Source organism: Larimichthys crocea, chromosome V (assembly GCF_000972845.2).
Source record: "Larimichthys crocea isolate SSNF chromosome V, L_crocea_2.0, whole genome shotgun sequence".
NCBI lineage: Eukaryota > Metazoa > Chordata > Actinopteri > Sciaenidae > Larimichthys > Larimichthys crocea.
This window is the reverse complement of record NC_040015.1, coordinates 3,513,859-3,535,356: the sequence shown is the minus strand read 5'-3', so window position 1 is coordinate 3,535,356 and position 21,498 is coordinate 3,513,859. Positions and strand designations below refer to the sequence as shown.

Here is a 21,498-nt window from a genome sequence, read left to right as displayed (position 1 = left end):
ATGCAAAGGCTGAAGAGAGGGAGAGCAGTGACCCAGAGATTGCACACTTTAAAGAAACTTCTGGAGCAATGGATAAGATGAAAAGTAGCCTTTGAAGAAGTTCTTACTAATTTATTCCTCTTGCTATGAATGATTGTGGGATGTACATCTTGGCAGGTTCTATTCTCCTCAGTATGAGTGACACAGGGCCTGGGAGATGCATGTGTCCACTTGGCTATAATTTGCCACCTCCTCTTATGATGTCTCTGGTACATCTACAAGTACAAAAGAACAAAAAACTTTTTCAACTCACCCGCTCACCCGATCCAATCACTGTGGTATTTAACTAAATGTTCTGTGCTGTCCAGAACTTCGGATTGAACACAAAGGCAACAATTAGTTTGACCCGCTGCAATTAGAAGTTGATAAAAGCTCAAATTATGGCTCCACAAATGAGTTGTCAATCAATGTGAAGCTTCACCATAGATGATTCAATTTCTTTAAGTCTGCCTTAACAAGCCTTCACAAGACTTCTTGTGGCAAGCCACAGAAGACATAATTGCATTGTAGAGCAGTGACAGCACTTTGAGTTAATGCAACAGCATGAACACCTGTGCATACAGGTGAGATTCTAAATGTTACATGTCATAAGGCAATCTACAATGAAATGAAAGATGGGGACAACAGCACGTCCGTTCATATCTCTTAGGATGACTGTGAGTCAGTTAGTCAGTGCAACATTTTGAATAGGGCTAAACTATCTTCACAGCGATTGGATGGATCGCCATGTTTGTGTGTGTGTGCCGAGAGAGGATCAGTTTATGACAGTCAATACTGATACATTTTACAGATTTCCAGACTGGATGTAAAATCGATCCTGAGAGTCAGTTCTGGATGTCTCTATTAACCATGTAAACAGTTTTTAAATATTATGCTTTACATTACATATAAAAAGATGGTCATATGAACGGTGATTTATAGTCTCAGTTACTGAGCCAAGTTTATGATGTGGAGAAAGTTCAACTTGAAAACGTTCAGACATGTTGAGACTCAGCTTCAGTTCTCCAAGTCTAGTCAGAAATAACTTCAATCCCTGACCTCCTAAATTTCCTCTACTTACCAAAGTATTTTCTGGAAGCGGTTTTTTATCATATTTCTATTTTGGTAGGTAACCAATTGCAGCAAAAAACTATGTGTGTTTTAAATACTGTATGGCATGTACCAGCTCTGGTGAACATTTTACAGTTTTACAGTTTACTAAATGGACAGAGTGAGAAAGGGACTTCCTGTTGACCCACAACTCCCATTACTGGAGAAGTTGTACCACAGTGCTACCTCTAGTACAGTAGATATTGGATATTATTAAATGCAGCACCCCAAATGGACAGAAAATGTCCTGTGTTTTTGGGGGTTGCTGGGTTTCCCATTCGGACAGCACAGACACATTTCGGGCAACTGAGTGTATTGAATCCACATGAGTAGTTACGTCTGGATTAAAGCAGACCCTTCTTGGCTCATTTAAAACAACTTATTCCCTCTGGACAAATAACAAACACTAGATCTGAACAAGAAGGCTCCTGTCTGGATTCAATCTGGGCAATATACGCCACATGGAGAAACATTGTGTTCCATATGTACAAAAAGGCTTCTATCTATATGAGAAGGGTATTGGTGGCTGAGCTCAGTCAATTCACAAGTGGACAGAAACTGTGCCAATAAAGTTCAAACTTGAACACTTGAATGCAATCAATACAGTTTAGCCGAGATTAAAGAAGAGAACCCTTCCCAGTCATTTTCATACAAACTCACTGGTTGAGTCAAGTGTCACGTGACCCCAGTGTGACTTCAACAAACTTGTCAGGGATCCTGCTCTTGACTATGAAGTTCATTGTTGTTATAAATTGCAGCAGCACCAACACCATGTACAGTACTTGAAAGAGGTTTTATGTCAAAATAAGAATGTGATGACGCAGTGTAACTGCTAATCTTCAAATGTATCTTAGATTTCTCTACAAAACTATAATCCCCAGCCCTCACTGAGATTCTTTCATCCAAACCTGCAGAACATGGGATTTGTTTGCCTTTTGGCCAAAACCTCTAAAAGCTATTGTTGTGATTTGTTTTTCTTTCATGAAATATGTGATGAAGGACAATCTCTGCTTTATAAACTATCCAGGTAAAGCATAAACTGTCAGACTTATCAGACATCTTTCTCATTACCCGGCAGAGTTAAAACCGTCCTCTCTGATGTGTGCAGAGGTGTGTGGGGTTACTTTGTAGCAGCCTTGTGTCATTTGCACATGATTTAATGAGGTGAATCAGAGGCTGCAGATTTATTTCATGACATGGTTCCAGATGAGTTTCACCTTTGATTAGGAATAAATTTATTCAATTTATTTCAGCTTCAGAAGTCAGCTGGTCAGTTGAGGCAATGCACCTATGATGAGTGTGTTAGAACCATGGACACTGTCGGGGGTAGAGAGATGAAGAGAGGCAGGTGACGGTGCTATACTAAGAAGTTATTTCGCTCTAGCTGGCTATAACATGATGGCAGATAGAAAGCAATTTAATAGAAATGGTATATTTCTTGTCATACATCAGGGAGAAGGTTGTTTAAGGTTTTTCAGAGATGTCCTCAAACAAGTTAAAGTATTGGTATTGGGGTCAATCCAGAGGTATTCTAATGAATTGATTGTTATTTTTTAGCCAAAAGGCGACCCAAATTTGGTCTTGTCATGTCTCAGTTACATATTTAATCAGGATTGCATCTGCGGCTATGCAAATATAAGGATTACACTGTATCAGAGCCTTAAGGACTTGTGATCTGGGCCAAAAGACCTTGATTTAACATGTATTGTTTTATTTTTCCTTTTTTATGTTTAACAAAACCTGACAGAAAGAAGAGGAGGAAAGTAAGAGCTCAGTCAAATTTACTACCTCTGCCAGCCTGTTCGACATCTGTCTATGTAGGAACTGACACTCAGGACAGTTTACTTTCATAATATACGCCATGGTGGATGTCAGACTGGTTCAGATTTATCTTTTAACTGGACTCTTCTGGCCCCTTTGTGTCTGTATTGATCTCAGCTGGCCCGTCTCTGTGAGAACATAGAGTGATTTGCCCAGACTGTCAATGTAGACATGCAAACGTAAGCAGACGTCCCATAACTCCCTTTGAATTCATTATAAAAGACATATGGAGATTAAACCCAGTGAACCTGTTAATGTTCATCCTGTTTTGTGTGTTAGGCAGAAAAGATCTTCACATGCTTGTCCATGCGTGGGTACAGGCACGTGTGTGTTGTGTTTAAATAGACATCAGATACATTGGAGGCTTGCCTACTCACTATCCGTTTTTTAATCTTATTACTTGTAGTGCTGAATCTGTTTCACACTTTGATTTTCATATTACACGAATGGATAGAGAAAATGTCATAATAGGACAATAACTGCAAGATGGGAGAAAACTGTAATAAAGGAGCTTCTATTCTGGAAGAAAATGACATTTTCAAGGGCAAACTAGCAAACACAGCAATGGCATGCAATAAACAACAATATTAAGATTACAGCACCATCATCTTTTTCCCATAAACGTTGCCTTTATGTTGTAGGTGTTAAGGCAGTTAAAAGTCCAGCACCATCGCTGCTGTGGCCACCACCTTTACACCTTATCCCCACGCTGATCTGACAGCTTCTGTTTCAAGCTGCGAATAGGAGCACCAATTAACGCAACATGAGTTAAATTAAATCTACTTGCAATAACAAGCCACATATCCATACTTAATATTAAAATAACATTATGTAACTACCCTGGTCAGGAGCTTTTCAGGGCATAGTTAAAGACAGAGACAAAGAGGACAACCGAAGAGCAAGAGCCTGCCAGACAAGAGCAAATCTTGGACTGACCTTCAGACGCTAGTGAGAGCTTTGCATAGACAGACGTTGGCGTGGACAGACGCTGGGGTTCTTGCTTGGACCAGTCTGTATTATGAGTATTAGCAAAATGGCCTTGCTAGTTTCTGATCAAAAGTAATACAATCATAACAAAGGCATGTGCACAACTAGCAGGACCAAACACAACAAATACCTTACATAATTTTTGCTTTAATTATTATTTAGTTAGTTAGTTTCCAAAGCTCAGGGGGAGCTGGGAGTAGAGCCGCTGTTCCTTCACATTAAAAGGAGCCAGCGGAGGTGGTTTGGGCGCCTCCCTTTGGAAGTATTCCGGGCACGTCCAACTGGGAGGAGACCCCGGGGCAGACTCAGAACCTGCTGGAGGGACTACATACAGTAGCCCATCTAGCCTGGGAACGCCTCAGGATCCCCCAGGAGGAGCTGGAATGTGTTGCTCGGGAGAAGGACGTCTGGAGGTCGTCTAAACCTGCTGCCATTGTAACCTGATCCCGGATAAGCACAACAGAATGAATGGATGGATAGTTTCTGTTCTTTCTGCATCAGTCCTGTGTTGGAAGATAGTGGGGACATTTGTCTGTCTCTCTGTCCCAAACATCACTAGCAGCTCATTTATAAATACCACAGCTCATACTGCACAAAGCACAGGTGTGAAAGCTGCTTTTAGGTCAGTACAAAGAAGCACTTTAGCCAACCACCAGAAGAAAAAAGTAATGCTTAACTCTGCTCCAGGTGACTGGCACCTGTGTCTGTTGTACATAGAACATGTCAATTTTAGAATAGTGGTTCCCTGCACATATAGCATTAACTTAATACATGACACCTGTGACTGTGATTTCAGGTGCAAACATGAAATAAAATTAAGGCAACAACATCACATAGAGCATAGAGAAATAAATCTTTTATCCAGGCAATAAGCTCAACAAGGCTCAGTGCCCATAAGCATTTTCCCTGTGTGGAACCTGCCCCTATTGACAAAAAATCCATTTGTGTTTAGATGAAGAGGATTTATTCATTATTCAAGATGTGAAGACCTGAACCAGACATAAAAATGGAGCACAAAGCTGTTAAAGCATTTTGATGTTTTTTTCCTTTAAAGTTAGATTTTAATTAATAATCAATATCACTAATTAAGTCAAGCACATATAATCCATGCAGAAGATGGAGTTCTTATCTGGCTGCAGCGATGTACAGGTGTACCCCAGGTGACATCATCACTGGTGGGTGTGTTTACAGGTGACAGTGACCACGCCCACTCATTACCCACCAGTGACGTTGGGTGTGGTCAGGCTGAAATAAGGCAGTAAAACAAGACGTTCCAGCTGCTCTTAATGGTTTTACCAGTTCTTATTTAAACTGTGAGGCGCATTTGGAGCTCTGACCATTGCACTGGTCTTTGTAGAGAATAGACACAGCGAAGCCAAAACAGATCCAAATGTCTCTTCCATAACGTGCTCAGGTGAATTACATTTATTCTTGTCTCTCACTCATTCAGGTCAAGCATCTCACCTCATTTCAGGCACAGCATGACAGTGGCACCCCGCAGGGATCAAATTAGGTTCAGTCAGAACGGATAAGACTCGGGCAGACAAGACAGGCTAACAGACAGCAGAAATAGTGCACATTCATTGTAAATTAAATTTCAGTGATGATCTTAAAAATCACAGAAACAAACCAAGAAACAGATGTATAGAGTATTCTGCATAGATATGGATATCCTAAGCTGGTAATGAGTTTGAAGGGTGAATTACTGTTGTGAGAATTCACATATTTAGCATGTCCCCTGTCTCTTACTTTGAAAAAAACAGTCAGTAGAGGTTTTTTATTTATTTATTAGGGTGTCAAAATTTCTATTTTGACATTTTACAAGAGAAACAGAAAAAGTACTGCATATAGACACATTCTCACTTCCAACTCAAAAATGGCAGCTTAGTCAGTGTGTAGGAACGCCTCAGGCATCAGTCATACATATGGATGTCATATCTGTGACGTCACCCACAGGTTTCTGAAGAGCTGTCGTGAAGCTTAGAGTGTGGAGGCCTCTGCCGCCTCCTGGATAATCTAAAAATGTGCAACGACATGAAGTGGGGGTGGAGCTCAGGGAAGCTGAATGAAATCTGGTTGCTAAAAAAAACACTGGCACTAGTACCAGGCTGTAAACATGTTTATTTCTGCTGTGAAGTTCAATGTTTTAACATGGGGGCTTATGGAGAGTAACTCTTTCTGTTCCTAGCCTTAAGTGGACATTTGAGGAACTGCAGTTTTTTTCACAAGAGACACAATCACCCGTGCTCTGGTAAAATGTGGGCATTCGGGATGTCGATTAGCTCAGTTGGTAGAGCATCCACCCCAGGGTTCGAATCCAACCTGCGGCCCTTTGCTGCATGTCATTCCCCATCTCTCTCCCCACATTCTTGTCACTCTTCAGCTGTCTCCATCAAAAATAAAGCTTGAAAAGGCAAAAAAAAAATGTGGGCATGTGGGTTTAGGCTCTGGCTAACAATTTTAGAAACCTTAAAAAGGTCCACCTAAAAAAAAATCAGTAAGTTTAAAGGAGGATTTAGTGGCAGCGGGCGGTGTAATTTTCTCGATCTGTGTGAAGGAAAAACTATGATGGCTGCAAAACCCACAAAAAATGAGAACCACTTATTGACAGCCAATGTTTGGTTTGTCCATTTTGGGCTACTGTAGAAACATGATGTCCGTGGAAGACATCCCGTGGCTTCCGTAGACATGAAAGGTTCATTCTAAAGCATCAAAATGCGACTGTACACTACTGAAATCATAGTTCTGAATATCACATTCCATATCTGCATATTCTTTAAATAGATCAGCCTAAATCTGACACACTGGACCAACAAATCACATGAGCATTCATGCAGATACACACACTATAGTAATAAAGATGTATTAATATAAAAACACATGCATATGCCTGGATGTATACTTCCTGTCATGGAATGACTTCAACCACTCTGCGGCAAAGTGAGTTGACCAAAGTGAAAACGAGTGATGCAATATCTTGCAATGGTGCTGAACAATTTCTTTCTTTATTTAATTCCCATTGATTCTCACATTGCCAACTTCCATGTGCAATTTTTTGCAGAAAAAAGTGGATTTACTACAACAGATGCTGATAAAAAAAACAAGCAGTGAAGAATGTACAGCAGCATTTGTTATGCTGCAGCAGGAGTGTGTATGACATGGTGGTTTTCACATGATTGTGTAGCCTATATATTCAGCTTCCTCACTTTATCCCCTCAGGTTGTACAAGAGTCAGAGGTATTCCATGCTGCAGCCAGGGAAGTTGAGCAACTCCTCAGAAATCAGAATAGATTTAGATGTGGAGTCATGTCACAGCGACTGAAGAGATCATACACCCAACATCCAGATGAAGGTCATCTTCAAAAAGCCCACCAGTTAAATTAGTCTTTGATATTCATAGAAGGTGATGCAAACTGCATCAACATTATTATGCCATAAAATGTTGTATAGACAGCAGCTGGGACTGGTTCCTACCATGGGAATACCTCCGTTGCTGTGAAGTCAAACCAGTGCTAAAGTTTCAAACGCTGCAGTCCTTAAAATGGCCACTTGAGGCTGGCTACACAACATGCCGACCTCCATAAGTCCCCATGTTCAAATGTCCAACTTCACAGCAGAAATAAACATGTTTACAGCCTGGTACAAAAAACAGTTTTGGTCTCTGTAGCTAATTTCCCTGTTCAAGACAACTGTACTGAGGGTGAATTTTTATGTTTCTACAGACTTGAAATTGTTAGCTTCAGCTCACCGTCAGTGGCCAGCAGAATATATAAATCTGTGTGATTTGATGTGTATTTTAGTCAGAGCTGACTTCACGTTCACGTTTACACCCACAGGTTTGTAACTTAGAGATCTCACCTCACATTTCAGGAACCTTGGACTCCTAGAATTACTCCACCAACTTCACTCCTATACAGCTGACATAATCAGTGGTTGCCGAGCAACCATTTACAAAATATTTTGACATTTGTATGGTGAATAAAAGAGGTTATAGTTCAATTCGCAGCTATTACAATTTTACAATCAATCAAACCACCATTTTAAAAGGAAATATTAACACTGATGGAACAGTGACAAATTTACATAACTTAATCAGGAATCAAGTCATTTCAGATGCAACAGTCTGTTACACAAGCATTTGTTAAAATGATGTTCCACAACCTTGATTGCAAAAGAGTTGGGACGACACTCTGTAAAACATAAATGAAATCAGGATCTTTTCAACCTTTATTCAGTTAAAGACAGCGCAAAGACAAATATTAAGTTCAAACCATTCAACTTTTTGATTTATTTTTCTTTTGAAATATAACATCTTTTATTACTTTCTTAAAAACAACTGAATATGTTACAGTTTATAATGTAACTGCATAACATAACATTTGTGATACTGATGAAAGAGTTGAAAGTCAGTTTCATCATTCAAAACTCATGCCCTGTTCTCCCATTCTCCATCTCCACATATTTATATACTTTTAACTAACCCCGACATGGTTATAGATGTAGACAGGTATACTGCATTTGGTGGATGAAGGTGAATCAACATAATGTACTGTAGGATGAATGAGGGTTAAGAGACAAAGGGATGGCAGTCGAGGGATGAGCATGAGTAGATGGATGGAGGAGTTTGGAGATGGGCCGGTGTCGGCTGGTGGTGGGAGGACAGGAGGGAGTTGAGACTCTGAGTTGGGGAGCAGTCGCTTCATCACTTTATGGGATTAGAGCATCCCCTAATCAGATGATCAGCAGTGTGATCCCAGGCTCCAGTCTGCATGTCCAAGTGTCCTTGGGCAAAATACTGAACCACAATTTGCTCCTGAAGGCTGAGCCATCAGTGTGTGAATGTGTGTGAATGGGTGAATGAGATATATAGTGTAAAAGCACTTATAAAATGTATTAATACATATTATGATAACAGACATCTTCATAGTGTAGAGTTTGAATTCAGGTGTGTTGCAGTTGTTTTTTGAGGGATTAAAGAAACAAAAAAAAACAAGCATGTTGATAAATGAGCATATTTTGCTCTCTGTTGGGTTACTTAACTTCAGAACTTATTGGCTTTGCACTCTGCGTAGATGTGCTATTTTTCTTTGCTTCTCAATCTGCCCATGTTGTGGCACTGCACAGTTTATTGTTATTACCAGCATTAATGCTAAGAATCTCTCTGGGTGAAGGAATGTTTAATTTCTTCTCCAACAGGCCAGTCTAACGGTGCTAAAAAAACCTATAATATAACATATGTTAGACGACTAATTACAGTTTCACCATGAATGTTTACTGAGAAGGTTTGTATTAAAGAAATAATCAAAAAGAATCCAAATGCTGGAAGTAATTATAGTGAGGTCATTTGCATGCTGCTCATCTGAGCAAGCTCTTCCTCCACTGAGAGGATGCTGAGACCTGTTTTTATCTTACATACTGCAAGAAAAGACGTGTTGAATATTTGTAAAAAGACAAACATCAGACCTGAAATGAATTCTGGTCCGCTCTGCCTTATTTGGTGGCTGCTGCTCTGTTGGCAACAGTCACAAAAGCTTCCTCAAAATAGCAACAGAAACACTGTCCCAATTTAATTTTCAGTCCTTGTTCTATTACTGGCAGGAATATCAGCAGCCATTAAGCTTTTTAGCTTTGGTAATTTACTATTTTTGGAGCCTCTGAGGCACACTGGTGTCCACAGGCAATGTATGATTTGACTAAAGTGACTGTAGGCAGACAAGCAAGAATCAGAAGAAGTTCCATTTAGATCACTGTGCCATCAGCTCCCTGGTGATCTCTGGATGTCACTGATGTTTCTCAGTTTTTTTCTGTTTTTTTACCACGTCTCTGTGCTTGTCAAATTCAAATTGAAAACGAGCTTTATTGACATGAACAGAATTAGGTCCAGTATTGCCAAAGCAAGTTGCACAAGGTTTACAGTGTACAGTTGCTTTTTTATTAAGTCCTATTTAAGGGATTGGCAGAAGGCGTTGCAGCCGTGATGTGACAAAGATATGCCCAGTGGGGTTTTGGGGTAGTTTCTATGGGATCTATCTATGGGATATGCTGGGCGAACAGGTCCCATCAATGGAGGTCCCACCTCGCAAGTTAAGTATTTACTTAAAGGATCTGATGCTAACGTCTTGGTGCCACATGCCACAGCACACCTTCAGAGGTCCATATGGGTCCGGACTGTTTCACATTTACATTTAGCTGTACGTCACTAAAGTGACGTACAAAAAAAGAGAAACAATCAGTGTACAGTGCGACAAGGACATGTTAGTGCAGCAATAAGTACTACTCACATAGAATCAAGGGACAAGTCTGTTAGAGTATTCCAGTTGCGAGATGACCACAGCCTGTATCAGGAGTTGGTGGCATTTTTGGCGGGTATTTGGCAGGTAGTCATATCGTTGTAGCTGATTTGTATATATTTGTTAAATAGTTTCATACAACCTTCCTGTTTTTAACATCTCTTTAAAACACATTTTAACATCTGTGTGTTTTTAAACACATTTAAATACATTTAAACACGTTTTTGTTCACTTTTCAACTTCACACTATTTAACTTTTCAGCTGATTTTTTAAAACATGTTCACGCATCCGACGTTTGCAGGCCGAGTCGCCCCAAAAGTTATCGCGCCTTATTGGCAGGACCCAAGCCTGGCCCCATCTCTGCCAGACTAATAATGAACATGTCTTCACCAGTGTGGTCAGAAGATAACAACAGCATTGCTGTTTGCAAAAGTTGTTCAGCGACGATTCCGAGAGGAGGAAAGAAGACTTCGAGTTTTAATACGACGCGATGTTTGAAACAAGCGGTATTAAAAGAATATGAAGCAGCAGGTAGCAGCTAGCAGTGCTGCTAAGGCTAAAACGACACAGACTGTGGATGTCCTGATTGGTGGATTTTGATGATTGACACCTATCGACTAATCAGAGTCAGGAGAATCGATTAGTACCGCCCACATTCACCTTTGACCCACCAATGACGATCCAGAATGAAGCAAACCCAAAGGTAGTATATCGCACCAAGAGGTCACACTTCACTGTCAAAGCCTCTTTGTCTTTATGTAACAACCAGGAGCTTCATGACTGATTCAAACTAAAGCAGAGACAGAGCAGGAGACATTAACAGGAGACATTTTGACATTTTGAACTTTTGAAACGAAACAGCAAAGATAAGACATACTGCATCGTTTTGTGGGTTTTGTTGCTACTCTTTGGGGGCTAGCTCGCCGAGTTTTCATCGCACAGTGATGAGACACATATCTTTGTAAGATTTTTTTTTTTTTTTCCCCGCCACGCACCCCCTGAAGTCCTCTGGTGCCCCCCAAGGGAGGCGCGCCTCACACTTTGAAAACCGCTGGTCTAAAACATTTCTCAGTTTTTAGAAAAGTAACCTGCAACATTCTCCACTCTTGGATGCACATCCTTTTTAGAACATTCCACATCTTTCGCACGCTTATTTATGAACCCAACATTTTGGGAACTCGAGGACTTATATTGACTCAACTAATGTGTTGCCAGAATTATCTTGGCTCATGTATGGAAATATATCCACCATAGTTTTCGTCTCAGGCAGTGACATGCTCTGTCAGATTCTGTTACTCGTCCAATGTAAGTTTATTTTTTGCAAAGTAAATTTTGTTTTGGACTGAGTGTGTGTGAGAGTTCCTGAGTAAATGCACGGGTGTAGGCTGGCATATGGACCCCTACCAACATTTTTGGAGAACAGAATTGTGATAATCTGTTCCTCTCTTCATCCGCTCTGTCAGTCTAAACCAACATCATGGCAAAGCACGCTTGCACTGAACAGTGTAAAAGTAAAAGTGAAAGCACTCTCACTTCTTTCATTTACATTCTCCCTCTTTGCAATCGTGTCCTCACTCTTCCAGCTCATCCATCTATTCTTTCAGCCTGCTTATTTCTATCCTCCTGTCTGCCTCCACATCCCCCACCACCGATGTTTCACCTTTCTTTTACCTTGCTATCTCTCTCCTCCCCTCTCTCCCTCCCTCCCTTTCCCTTCCTTTCTCTCACTCTCTCTGGCTGCTCTGGGATCCAGATCATTGCTGCTGTCTTCAGTTGAAGTGTGGTGTGGTAAAAAAAGAAAAAAAATGTTTGCGCACATCAAAAGGATGGTCTGTCACCGAACCACAGACCTGAGGCGAAGCAGGGAGAGAGGATCTTTCTTGTTGCTGTGATTTTAAATTGGATACTTCTAAAACATGCAAGAAGTGAAACTGAAAGAAACACAAGAGGAGCGTGCAGAAGTGGACAGAAAGAGCTCCTCGTGGATATACACAGCATTCTGTTCCAGGACTTCTCTGCAAGTTTGACGAGATCAGACAGTCAACTTCTCTCATCTTTGTGAGATTGCCTAGAAGTCCCTTTTTCATGAGAGAAAACAGCGATAGGCAGAGAGACAGAGGAGTGAGTGGAGTGGAGTGCATGAGGAGCTGCCAGTGAGCTGGCAAATGGCTGCACAAGCTGAGCCACGAGTCCTGCACAGAGGGGGAGGCAGGAGGAGTCCGTTCGTTACCTGCAGACCATGTTTGATTTTCAATTAGACCTCGTTTTTTCTCCAACACTTTCAGTTTTTTCTCCTATGGTTGACTAATCGCAACCCACTGAGCGGCATGTGTAGGAGGGGTTTGAAAACATCAGGGACTGACAGCCTGCTGGTCTGGGCTTTTCTCAGTCATGAGACTGTTTCTCAGTAGAACAGGTGCATCTGTTCCAATCCTTTCCATCATGTGCCCTATGGGTGTTTCACCTTCACGGGGTCTCATGAAAGGGGGTTCCTGCCAAGCGTTCGGTCTTATTGTCCTCTATCAGACCGCCTGGATGGGGTGGCTGATCCTGGGATGCATCGCTGCGCCCCCGTCAGGGAGGTCACTGAACTCTGTGAGACCTCAGGTGGGAGCAGCAGCAGCAGCAGCAGCAGCAGCAGCGTCGTACGCTCGCCCTGAGCAGCATCACCTGCGTGTGACTAGGCACCGCTCCTCTCCACCCATCTCTATATACAGGTCTCCAGCGTCACTGAGGGGGGGTCATGGTAAGTGGAGGTCAGATAATCATCCAGTAGTCTGTGTTCCAGTACCTGCTCTGTAGGAGATTGAAATGAGGAAGACGATCTCCTCTTTGTTTGTGCCTCAGTCTAATTGTGTTTATTCATACAGACTTTTGTACAAAGCTGTAAAATAGCTGTGTACTGCCATCAGGGAGCTGGTGTAAGTGGTGTATTCTCTGAAAGCAGGTCTGGGCTTCAGAGTTTTTTGGGAAAGAGGGGGTAAGGTGTAATATTAAATAGCCTCATTTATTGCTTCATACAGAGGGATGCTTACACACGGAAATGACAATAAGGCATCACAATGTAACTGTGAGGGCGTTCACATTGTCTTCATCACTGCACACCAGTGCAGGCAGGCGTGCAGCAGACGTGATGATCTTACCCAGCAAAGTTTAAAGTCAAATAAGAAGAATGACTGAATGAACGGCAAAACCAATGATTTGACTTTTTTCTATATATAGAATGTGCATGTTCTCTTCTGTCTATGGTCAGTATTTACAATCTTCTTGACCACTGAAAAGATGTTTTGTTCCATCACGTATGCAGCACAGATAGAAGGAGCTTTGTGTGAATAACTCTACAATAGTAAAATAGCTTGGAATAGGGCAGTGTGCTCTGTGGAAGCATGTAGGACAGTTGCTGGTGCTAAATGTGTCTCATTACAGTATTTAGGTTGATTCTGTTGAACTTCTCTTCTGTAAATCATGTTTTTAGGGAAACTATAGGATGAGGCTGTGGCTCAGGTGGTACAGCGGGTCACCTTCTGATCACAGGGTTGATGGTTTGATCTCCACCTCGACTGGTTCCTGGCAGGCGGCATCCTCTGTGGCTGCGAAATGAAGCCAATTCATATAGTGACAGTAAAAGGCATTCATCATTCTAGTGCTAAATAAATGCAGTTCCTCGAGCGGCCACTTGAGGCTGGTTGCAGAACATTTCAACCTCCATAAGCCTCCATGTTAAAATGTCCACACAGTGAGACTCAAAACTGTAAAGTAACTTCAGAGTATTCTTTTTAAATTTCTGATTAATTGTTTAACTTTGTCAACTAACTGTTAATTTAGTCTACAACAGAGAATATTTTTACTCTGCCTGCCAGTGGATTAATCAGCTCATAGTTTCAGCACTGACACATCCTGCATACACAGCATGGAGGAACATTATTCATGTGCTGTGTCTGTCTGTATGAATATTATAAACTAGCCTGACAAACCCCTTCAGTTTAAACATGCTCTACATGAGCACATTACTTATGAGTACATAGTATCATTATGTACAGATTTAAACTACAAATCAGGGCAGGTGGTAGGTTTGCATTTGTCTCATTACAGAGTTCAACAGTTTGAGATTATGGTGTCAAAACAGGTGAACGGGTGAGTTCAGACAACCATGCACCTTACTACCATAGCAGTATCCGCCTGACTTGCACTTACTGTATTTACAGTACTATACTGTAGCATATTAACAATGAAACTGTATATATTCATATTTTTATATATTCTATAGTCATGGTTATGATTCTCTGGTCTCTATTATAGTTTTGGCTGTTCTATCTTTGTTAGTCTATGTAGTTGCTGTCTATAACTGAGCTAATCATGTTTGCTGGTCACTTTACATGTAGGTTACTGTATTTGCTTTATTTATGAACTTTCTGCTAACATTCAGTCAAAGGACTGTAGCAAGCTAGTGATTAGCTGTAGATTTGCAGACTCTGACTACTGAATAGTAAAGGTTAGTTTGGCTGTCGATGGCTGTATTTGGGAATGAATGTGTTGTTCATGAAAGTTGAGAGCTCAAGTGAACCCCTGCAGCAGGGACTCGTAGGCATCAGCCCATGGTTTGGTGAATGATGTCACCATCATCATATGGAAGTGCTTCCTTGTTCTACATATAAGGCAGTGTGGTGTGACTTACTTTTCCTTAACAGTTCTATTTCAGACAAAATGTCGCTTGTGTGCACCAACGACAAAATGGATGATGTATGTGTGACGTCACCCATGGGTTTCTGTAGCGCCCTTTTAAAGCTCAAACTATGTGGCATTGGCCACCACCATGTTTTTTGTCCTATGCTGTTAAAAAATACATTCAGTACAGCTGGGAAATTAACTATAGAGACAAAAACTATTTTTGTACCGGATGTAAACATGTTTATTTCTGGACATCTTATTACAGTCGTTTATGATGGTTGAAATGTTCTGTAACCAGCCTCAAGTGGCTGCTTGAGGAATTACAGTTTTTTGGCACGTCTACATTTGCATCATTTCCCAGCCACAAAGGTTGGTCCTTGCCAGAAACCAGTCGCAGTGGGAATCAACCCTGTGATCAGAAGATGCCACACCATGCCACTTGGTGTGGAAACTACGACACCCCAAGATCACAACAAGAATGAATCTACTGAAAACACTGCGTCAGAAAAGTAGGCCCAGTACTCTAAAACAGGTATAAAATGCTGGACATTTAGATATGACTTTGACTTGTATGGCTCAGTTTTACATAGATAACATTGTAGGATTAATTTATATATTTATTTAGAATTAGTAATAATTAAATAACAACATTTGACCTTCTAACAATGAAGAGGACTTAAACAAGGGCAAGGCAAGGACAGAGGCTGTCCACATAAGAATCTAGTTCAAGATATTTTAAAAGCTTTGTTTGAATATTCTTATAATGGCCTCATGAAAACACATTGTGTCCTTGTACACTGTAGAATTAAGACAAACTTACTACAAGTCCAAACTCTGCAGCCAACTCCATTAATATTTCTTGTCACATTTCAAGCAGGGAAACAGGGAATACACGGGCCTGGACCCAAATACAGACTCTGAGACAGAAGTGGGGCAGTTCACTTATTTAATAATCAAACAATGGGTACAAGGGCACAGACCAAAACCAAAAGAGAAATCCAAGTAACACTGGGAAACAAAACTAGGAATGGCTGAAATACTTGAACATAGAACAAATACGAACTGGCAGCTGAAACAACGGGACACAAACTACAGAGGGAAGGATAGTTGGACATGTGAACATAATGAGGGTGGGACAGACAATCAGAACTGGCAGGGAGTGGTTACAGACATGTGGAGAGGAAACAAAATGAAACAGAAAACAGCAACACAAACACAAAACCAAACATTTCTACTGTTGCCATTGTAATTATTTCACTGCTCACTCACATGCTGCCTGTAATGGAGATCTCTGTTACCCTTCCAGATGTAAAACACCTGGACGTTTGTGTGCTTTTATTTTGGTAACTGCTGCATTAACTTCTTGATCTGTCATTTTGAGGACAGTTTGTTTGTTTCAGGGTTGCTGTCGAGTGTTTGTGATTTCCAGGACTTTTTAATCTTTTAATCTCCTCGGAGAGAATTTTACTTTGCTGCCATACTCGTACATGTGTGGGCGGAGGTCACACGGTAATGCTGAATCTGTTTCTAGAAATCTCTCTGGTTGCTTTTGCAGTGCAGTGTGTGTGTGTGTGTGTGTGTGTGTGTGTGTGTGTGTGTGTCTGTGTGATGACGTGCTGTGGAGAGATTAGCATTTCGGTGATTGCAGTCGGACACCATATGATCCTCACTGTGATGTGATTATTGCAATTATGATTCTTCTCCGGGAAACTTGGAGTTGCCAGGTGTGTGTGTGTGTTTGTGTGTGTGTGTGTGTGTGTGTGTGTGTGTGTGTGTGTGTGTGTGTGTCTCACTCCTAAAAATTCAAATGAAACATGAAAAATATCGAAAGTGAAATTTCAGTGATGTGTGTGGTGTGGTATCGTCATCGCAGTACATATAGACAGACTCCGTTTTTCACAAACATATATTCTTATTAAGATCAAGTTTATTGTTATATACATTGAAAGAATAATTGTATATTTGAATGCAATAAAAATGCATGTCCCCTGGCTCTCTTAGCTCTTAAAATTAAACTATATATAAATAAATATATAAATGACAATACATAAGAAAAAAAAAGTCAAACTACTGCAGCTGCCAAACAAAAAACTGTAAAAATTAGATAACATTAAGTAAAATATCATAATTCAAATTACAGTCAAAAACTATAAAAACTTTAAATCAAGGTTTTGTGGCATTTTACATTTTACAATCATACACCTTCAACAAAGTGGCAATGCAACAGAGAGAAGTCTGTGCATGCTGTTTGATGTAAAGAACAAAGTTTGATGAATTTGAATGTGACAGTACAAATAATATTTACCTTAAAATGACAAAAAAAAACATGAAATTGCTATTGATATGTTGTGAACAGTCAGCAGCAATCCATAGCAAAATGATGTGACGTATGATCAGTCATTTATGACATTCATTACTCCCAACTGGACATTAAATTCTTAATTTTCATTAAAAAGAAGAGAGCACTGATGGAGCAGAAAACACTTTTGACGAGGATCTCTAAAAACTTGTGACTTGACTTTCTGTGAAGCCTCTCAGAATCATCCCCCGGGTAGTCAGCTGATTAAGATGAATTTGAATGAAATGAGATGGCAGTAATATGCACGAGTGAAGTAGTGCAATGACCTGTTTTTACGTGACATGTTTTGGAGCCGCAGTTGTTAGGTTACTATTCAGTCAGCATGAACAGTGTAGAAGGTGACGCAGAATCTTCAAATCAGCCGTTAAAAATGAATATGGAAGGATGGACACACAGACATTACAACACTAGGAATGAAAACAAAGATAAAGTTGGCAAAAGTCCGTAAATCACATAAAATAATGTCAGTAATTTTAGAAATACTGTAACACTATATGATACTATAATAATACTACTAATATAGAAGTATTACATTGAAGCATTTTGAAGTTGCTGTCTATGGACATGATTATACTGGGCTTCAAGTTGCTGACATTGTTGCATTGTGCTCCACGTCATCAGGGACATGACATGCTTTTTCAGGTGGGCACACAGTTGGTGAATAGTGAGTTTGGGGACATGCAGCTGAAATCGGTACGCCCACACAGTATTGGCATTTTGTATCAGAACATGAATGAACAGATTTCCAGCAGGCTCAAAGGGGGAGGCAGCGTTCTCACGAGGACCTGTACTAATCTGTACAGGCTTATTAGCATGAGCTAGCCCGTTTGTGTCAGATATATGCAAACTTAGTGTGTGTGTGTGTGTGTGTGTGTGTGTGGTACAATAGAATAACTTCCATGTGCACACACACATCAACATGCATTCATCAGCGCCTCCTAGCGTAGCATCAGTCATACGGAGCAGCATATGGTGACACAGCCAACACGTGACGAGCTCCATGACTCACTCGCTGAGCTGTGGGAGTGGATGAGGCAGCGTACTGCAACTTCAAATGAAGAAACGCTGTCACGTCATACACTGTGTGTCTCTTTGGAGCCACGTGTGTCTTCTGTTAGTCTTCTGTTCATTTCCTGACCAGACAAACGTGTACGTCGTCGTCATTATTATTTGACTTTTTTAAGAAAGAAAGTTGAATTCTTCTTCTGCGTTGAGAACTGTTGCAGACAATACACAGCTTAGCTGTAAGTAAGAAGTTTTCTTTTTCCTAAAGGTAGATTGTTTGTCCGTAAAAGAACATACAGGCAAAATACAATGTAACCGACGCCCCCGATTCACCATCCAGCCCAGCCACCCAGCCTTGTTTTACTGTGTGCAATGTGCACTTCATGTGGTAGATAAAAGGGAAAATAGAATAATTATAATAATAAAAACACACACAAGAACAAAAACAGAAAGGAGAGAAACGTTTTTGAGTCTATCAAAGTTAGAGTTGACATAGGAGAGAAAGAGGTCCCATGATCTGTGAAATCTGTTCATAAATCGTTTAACCAAGAGGTTGTACCAGGGGGGTTAGGACTCTTCCAACAATATGCATTGTCAAATGTTGCTGTGATAATGCTCTGTTCTAATTCAACACCATGTAAGTCAAACACACATTTGTCTCCTGGATCAATGTGTGGTCTGACTGAACATGCTGCCAGACACTCCGAGCAATACAGATGTTGTTTTTGTACACACACACACACACACACACACACACACACACACACACACACACAGCGCTGTAGGTGAGGGTTTGGTTCTGGTTCAGCTGACATTTGGGATTAGTCAGATCGACAGTGAGCGGTGACAGTGAAGCTGTAGCCATGCTGAGAAAAGCAAAGTCATTGTGAAGAAAGGTTTTTCACATGGACAAAGAAAAGATGTTCCTGTTACAGCACGACATCTGGAGGCATTTAGTCAAAGAGGCAGAATATTTTCAGAACCAAAAAGCTCTTTTTGTCACTGAATGGCAGATGCGTTTAATTTAGTTGCGTCTATTTACGGCTCACTGTGGAATAGTGCTCACAGTTATTAAGAACAGGAGTGTACCGTATCATATAATTCACAACAGATCAGAGAGGTTCTTTAATGAAGAGCACACTAATCTTTTCACAAATTCTTATAAATTTTCATCCATCCATCCATTTTCTCTGGCTTACCCGGGGTTGGAAACGTAGATGGACTAAAAAATGGAAAGTGTCGTCTTCCAGCTCAGCTCCGTCTCTCCTCGTCCAACAGAATCTCAGGTCTTAAACACAGAGCTTTATTTGTGATCTCTTACTGACATCCTTGCAGTGTTAGTACCAACATGGATTACGACATTGGTAAAGCTGTTGGTGTATGTGTCCCTGATTCTCCTTACATTACACCACTACTCACAGGCCTGTCTCTGTGTCAGAGGTTCTGGCCCTGCATAAACAGTAATCAGTGGCTGGTGATGGCAACCCAACATTTTGGGTAATGGACTTCATACTAACGTGCAATAAACTTTAATGACATATCAATATCAACATACAGTACTTCCTGCTGTCACTGAGAGACAATTCATATTCATATGTTTTACTGGGTTGAAGTTATGAATAACGAATCCCTACATTTCTGCTGAATAAAAATGTGTTTTCATTCTTTCCTGGATCACATTTAAAGGTGTTGTTCATAGTGATGAACCTACAACCTTAAAGATAAACAAGTGTTGTATTCATAACTTCATATGACCTTCATATGTTCATGTATGTATGTTGGAGTTCTGTGGTCCTGAGCTTGTTTTTGTATTCCATGTCCTGTTCAGCTGGAACAACGTACATCTTTGGCAAAGGAGGAGGCCTCATCACGTTCAAGTGGCCAGCCAATGAGAGGCCGAGCACCAGGACGGACAGGCTGACCGTAGGCTTCAGCACCTCCCTGAAAGACGGCATCCTGGTCAGGATTGACAGCGCGCCTGGTCTGGGTGACTACCTCATGCTGCACATAGTAAGCTGCTTTTTTTTCACTCAGTTTGATGTGAGGAGATGTTTCACATTCTGTTACTACTTTGTTGTTTGTTGTTATAATGTTACTACTTTAATATAATTATGCATTTAATTCATTTACTTGTTGGGGCATCACCCAATAATCCAAGATCACAGAATAAATCTGTTTAAAAACCAGTCTAAAGATCTGAGTCATGAACTCTCAGTACATCCATCCCAGACGCGACAAAGGATGAGATGTGCACAGACTAAAGTCAAACATTTAGAGAAAAACTGTCTCCATGAGGAAACCAGCATGCGTCAATTTACACAGAGCACCTCGAGCGGGCGGAAGCCAGACAAAGAAAAAGCAAAGAGAATCCAGTGGATTTTCAAAATAAAATACCCCGTGCAAACTGCCCGTCGTAAAAACAGACAAAAGCTAAACTAATTAACTATGTAGCATATTTACACATGTAGACGCATGTAGAAGAACATGCACCAGGAAAATGGCCAAATCTGAGCAAGTAAACAAAGTCTGGCAGGCTAAACTTAAAGCTTACTGCACCCACAATATGTGATACATTTTCAAACTTTTACAGAATTTTATATGCAGGGCATACACCTTTAGAGCTGCTAGAGTTGACTGATTTCAGAAATTTTGAGAAGATATGGCAACAAATGTAAATGTCACCAACATGTTACAGTGAAGCAACGTTTGTTGCAAAAATACTGAATTCTCAAGGACTGGTGAGAACATTTCTCAGTGTGCGCACACAGTCACTTTGTTTTATTTTTGCACACAATCATTTTCATCGATACACATTCAATTTAGCACGTTTACTGACATCTCACATGATAATAACATCAGCTTTCCATGCAGTCACTATGCATTCTAATCATAGTTCAATGATGACATTACTACACACTGTGGGTTTTTTAACCAGAGGATACAAACAGTGAAAGTGAGGTGTGGTTAGCTGCCAAATGTTAATTTAAATAAACTAAACAGTTTTATTATTTAACAGTCATTTTACAGACAGCAGTCCTTGCTGTGGAAGCCCAGGGTTGGAATCCGACCTGTGGCTCTTTCCCGCATGTCATTCCTCATCTCTCTCTCCCCACATTCATATCACTCTTCAGCTGTCTCTGTCAAAATAAAGCTTGAAAAGGCCAAAAAAAAAAATCTTTAAAAAAATCATCAGTTCACTGCTTCTCCAGTGAATTGCTAATGAGATTGCACGTGGGCAC

The 21,498-nt window shown here is 40.6% G+C and overlaps 1 protein-coding gene across 13 annotated transcripts in view; it reads left to right on the top strand.

Moving 5' to 3' along the window:
- Positions 1 to 21,498, top strand: part of nrxn3a (neurexin 3a) — a 175,328-nt gene that overhangs the window by 130,211 nt on the left and 23,619 nt on the right. For 9 of the 13 annotated variants that reach the window (XR_002042442.2, XR_002042441.2, XM_019266795.2 and 6 more), the window contains one exon: positions 20,088 to 20,269. Coding sequence is in view for 11 of the 13 variants with exons in the window: in XM_019266795.2 (XP_019122340.1) it covers positions 20,088 to 20,269 (182 nt within the window). In the remaining 2 variants the exon portion in view is untranslated. Of the gene's footprint in view, positions 1 to 11,952; positions 12,974 to 20,087; positions 20,270 to 21,498 lie in introns of those variants that run through there. The other 4 variants (XM_019266797.2, XM_019266796.2, XM_019266798.2 and 1 more) reach the window with 3 other exon arrangements.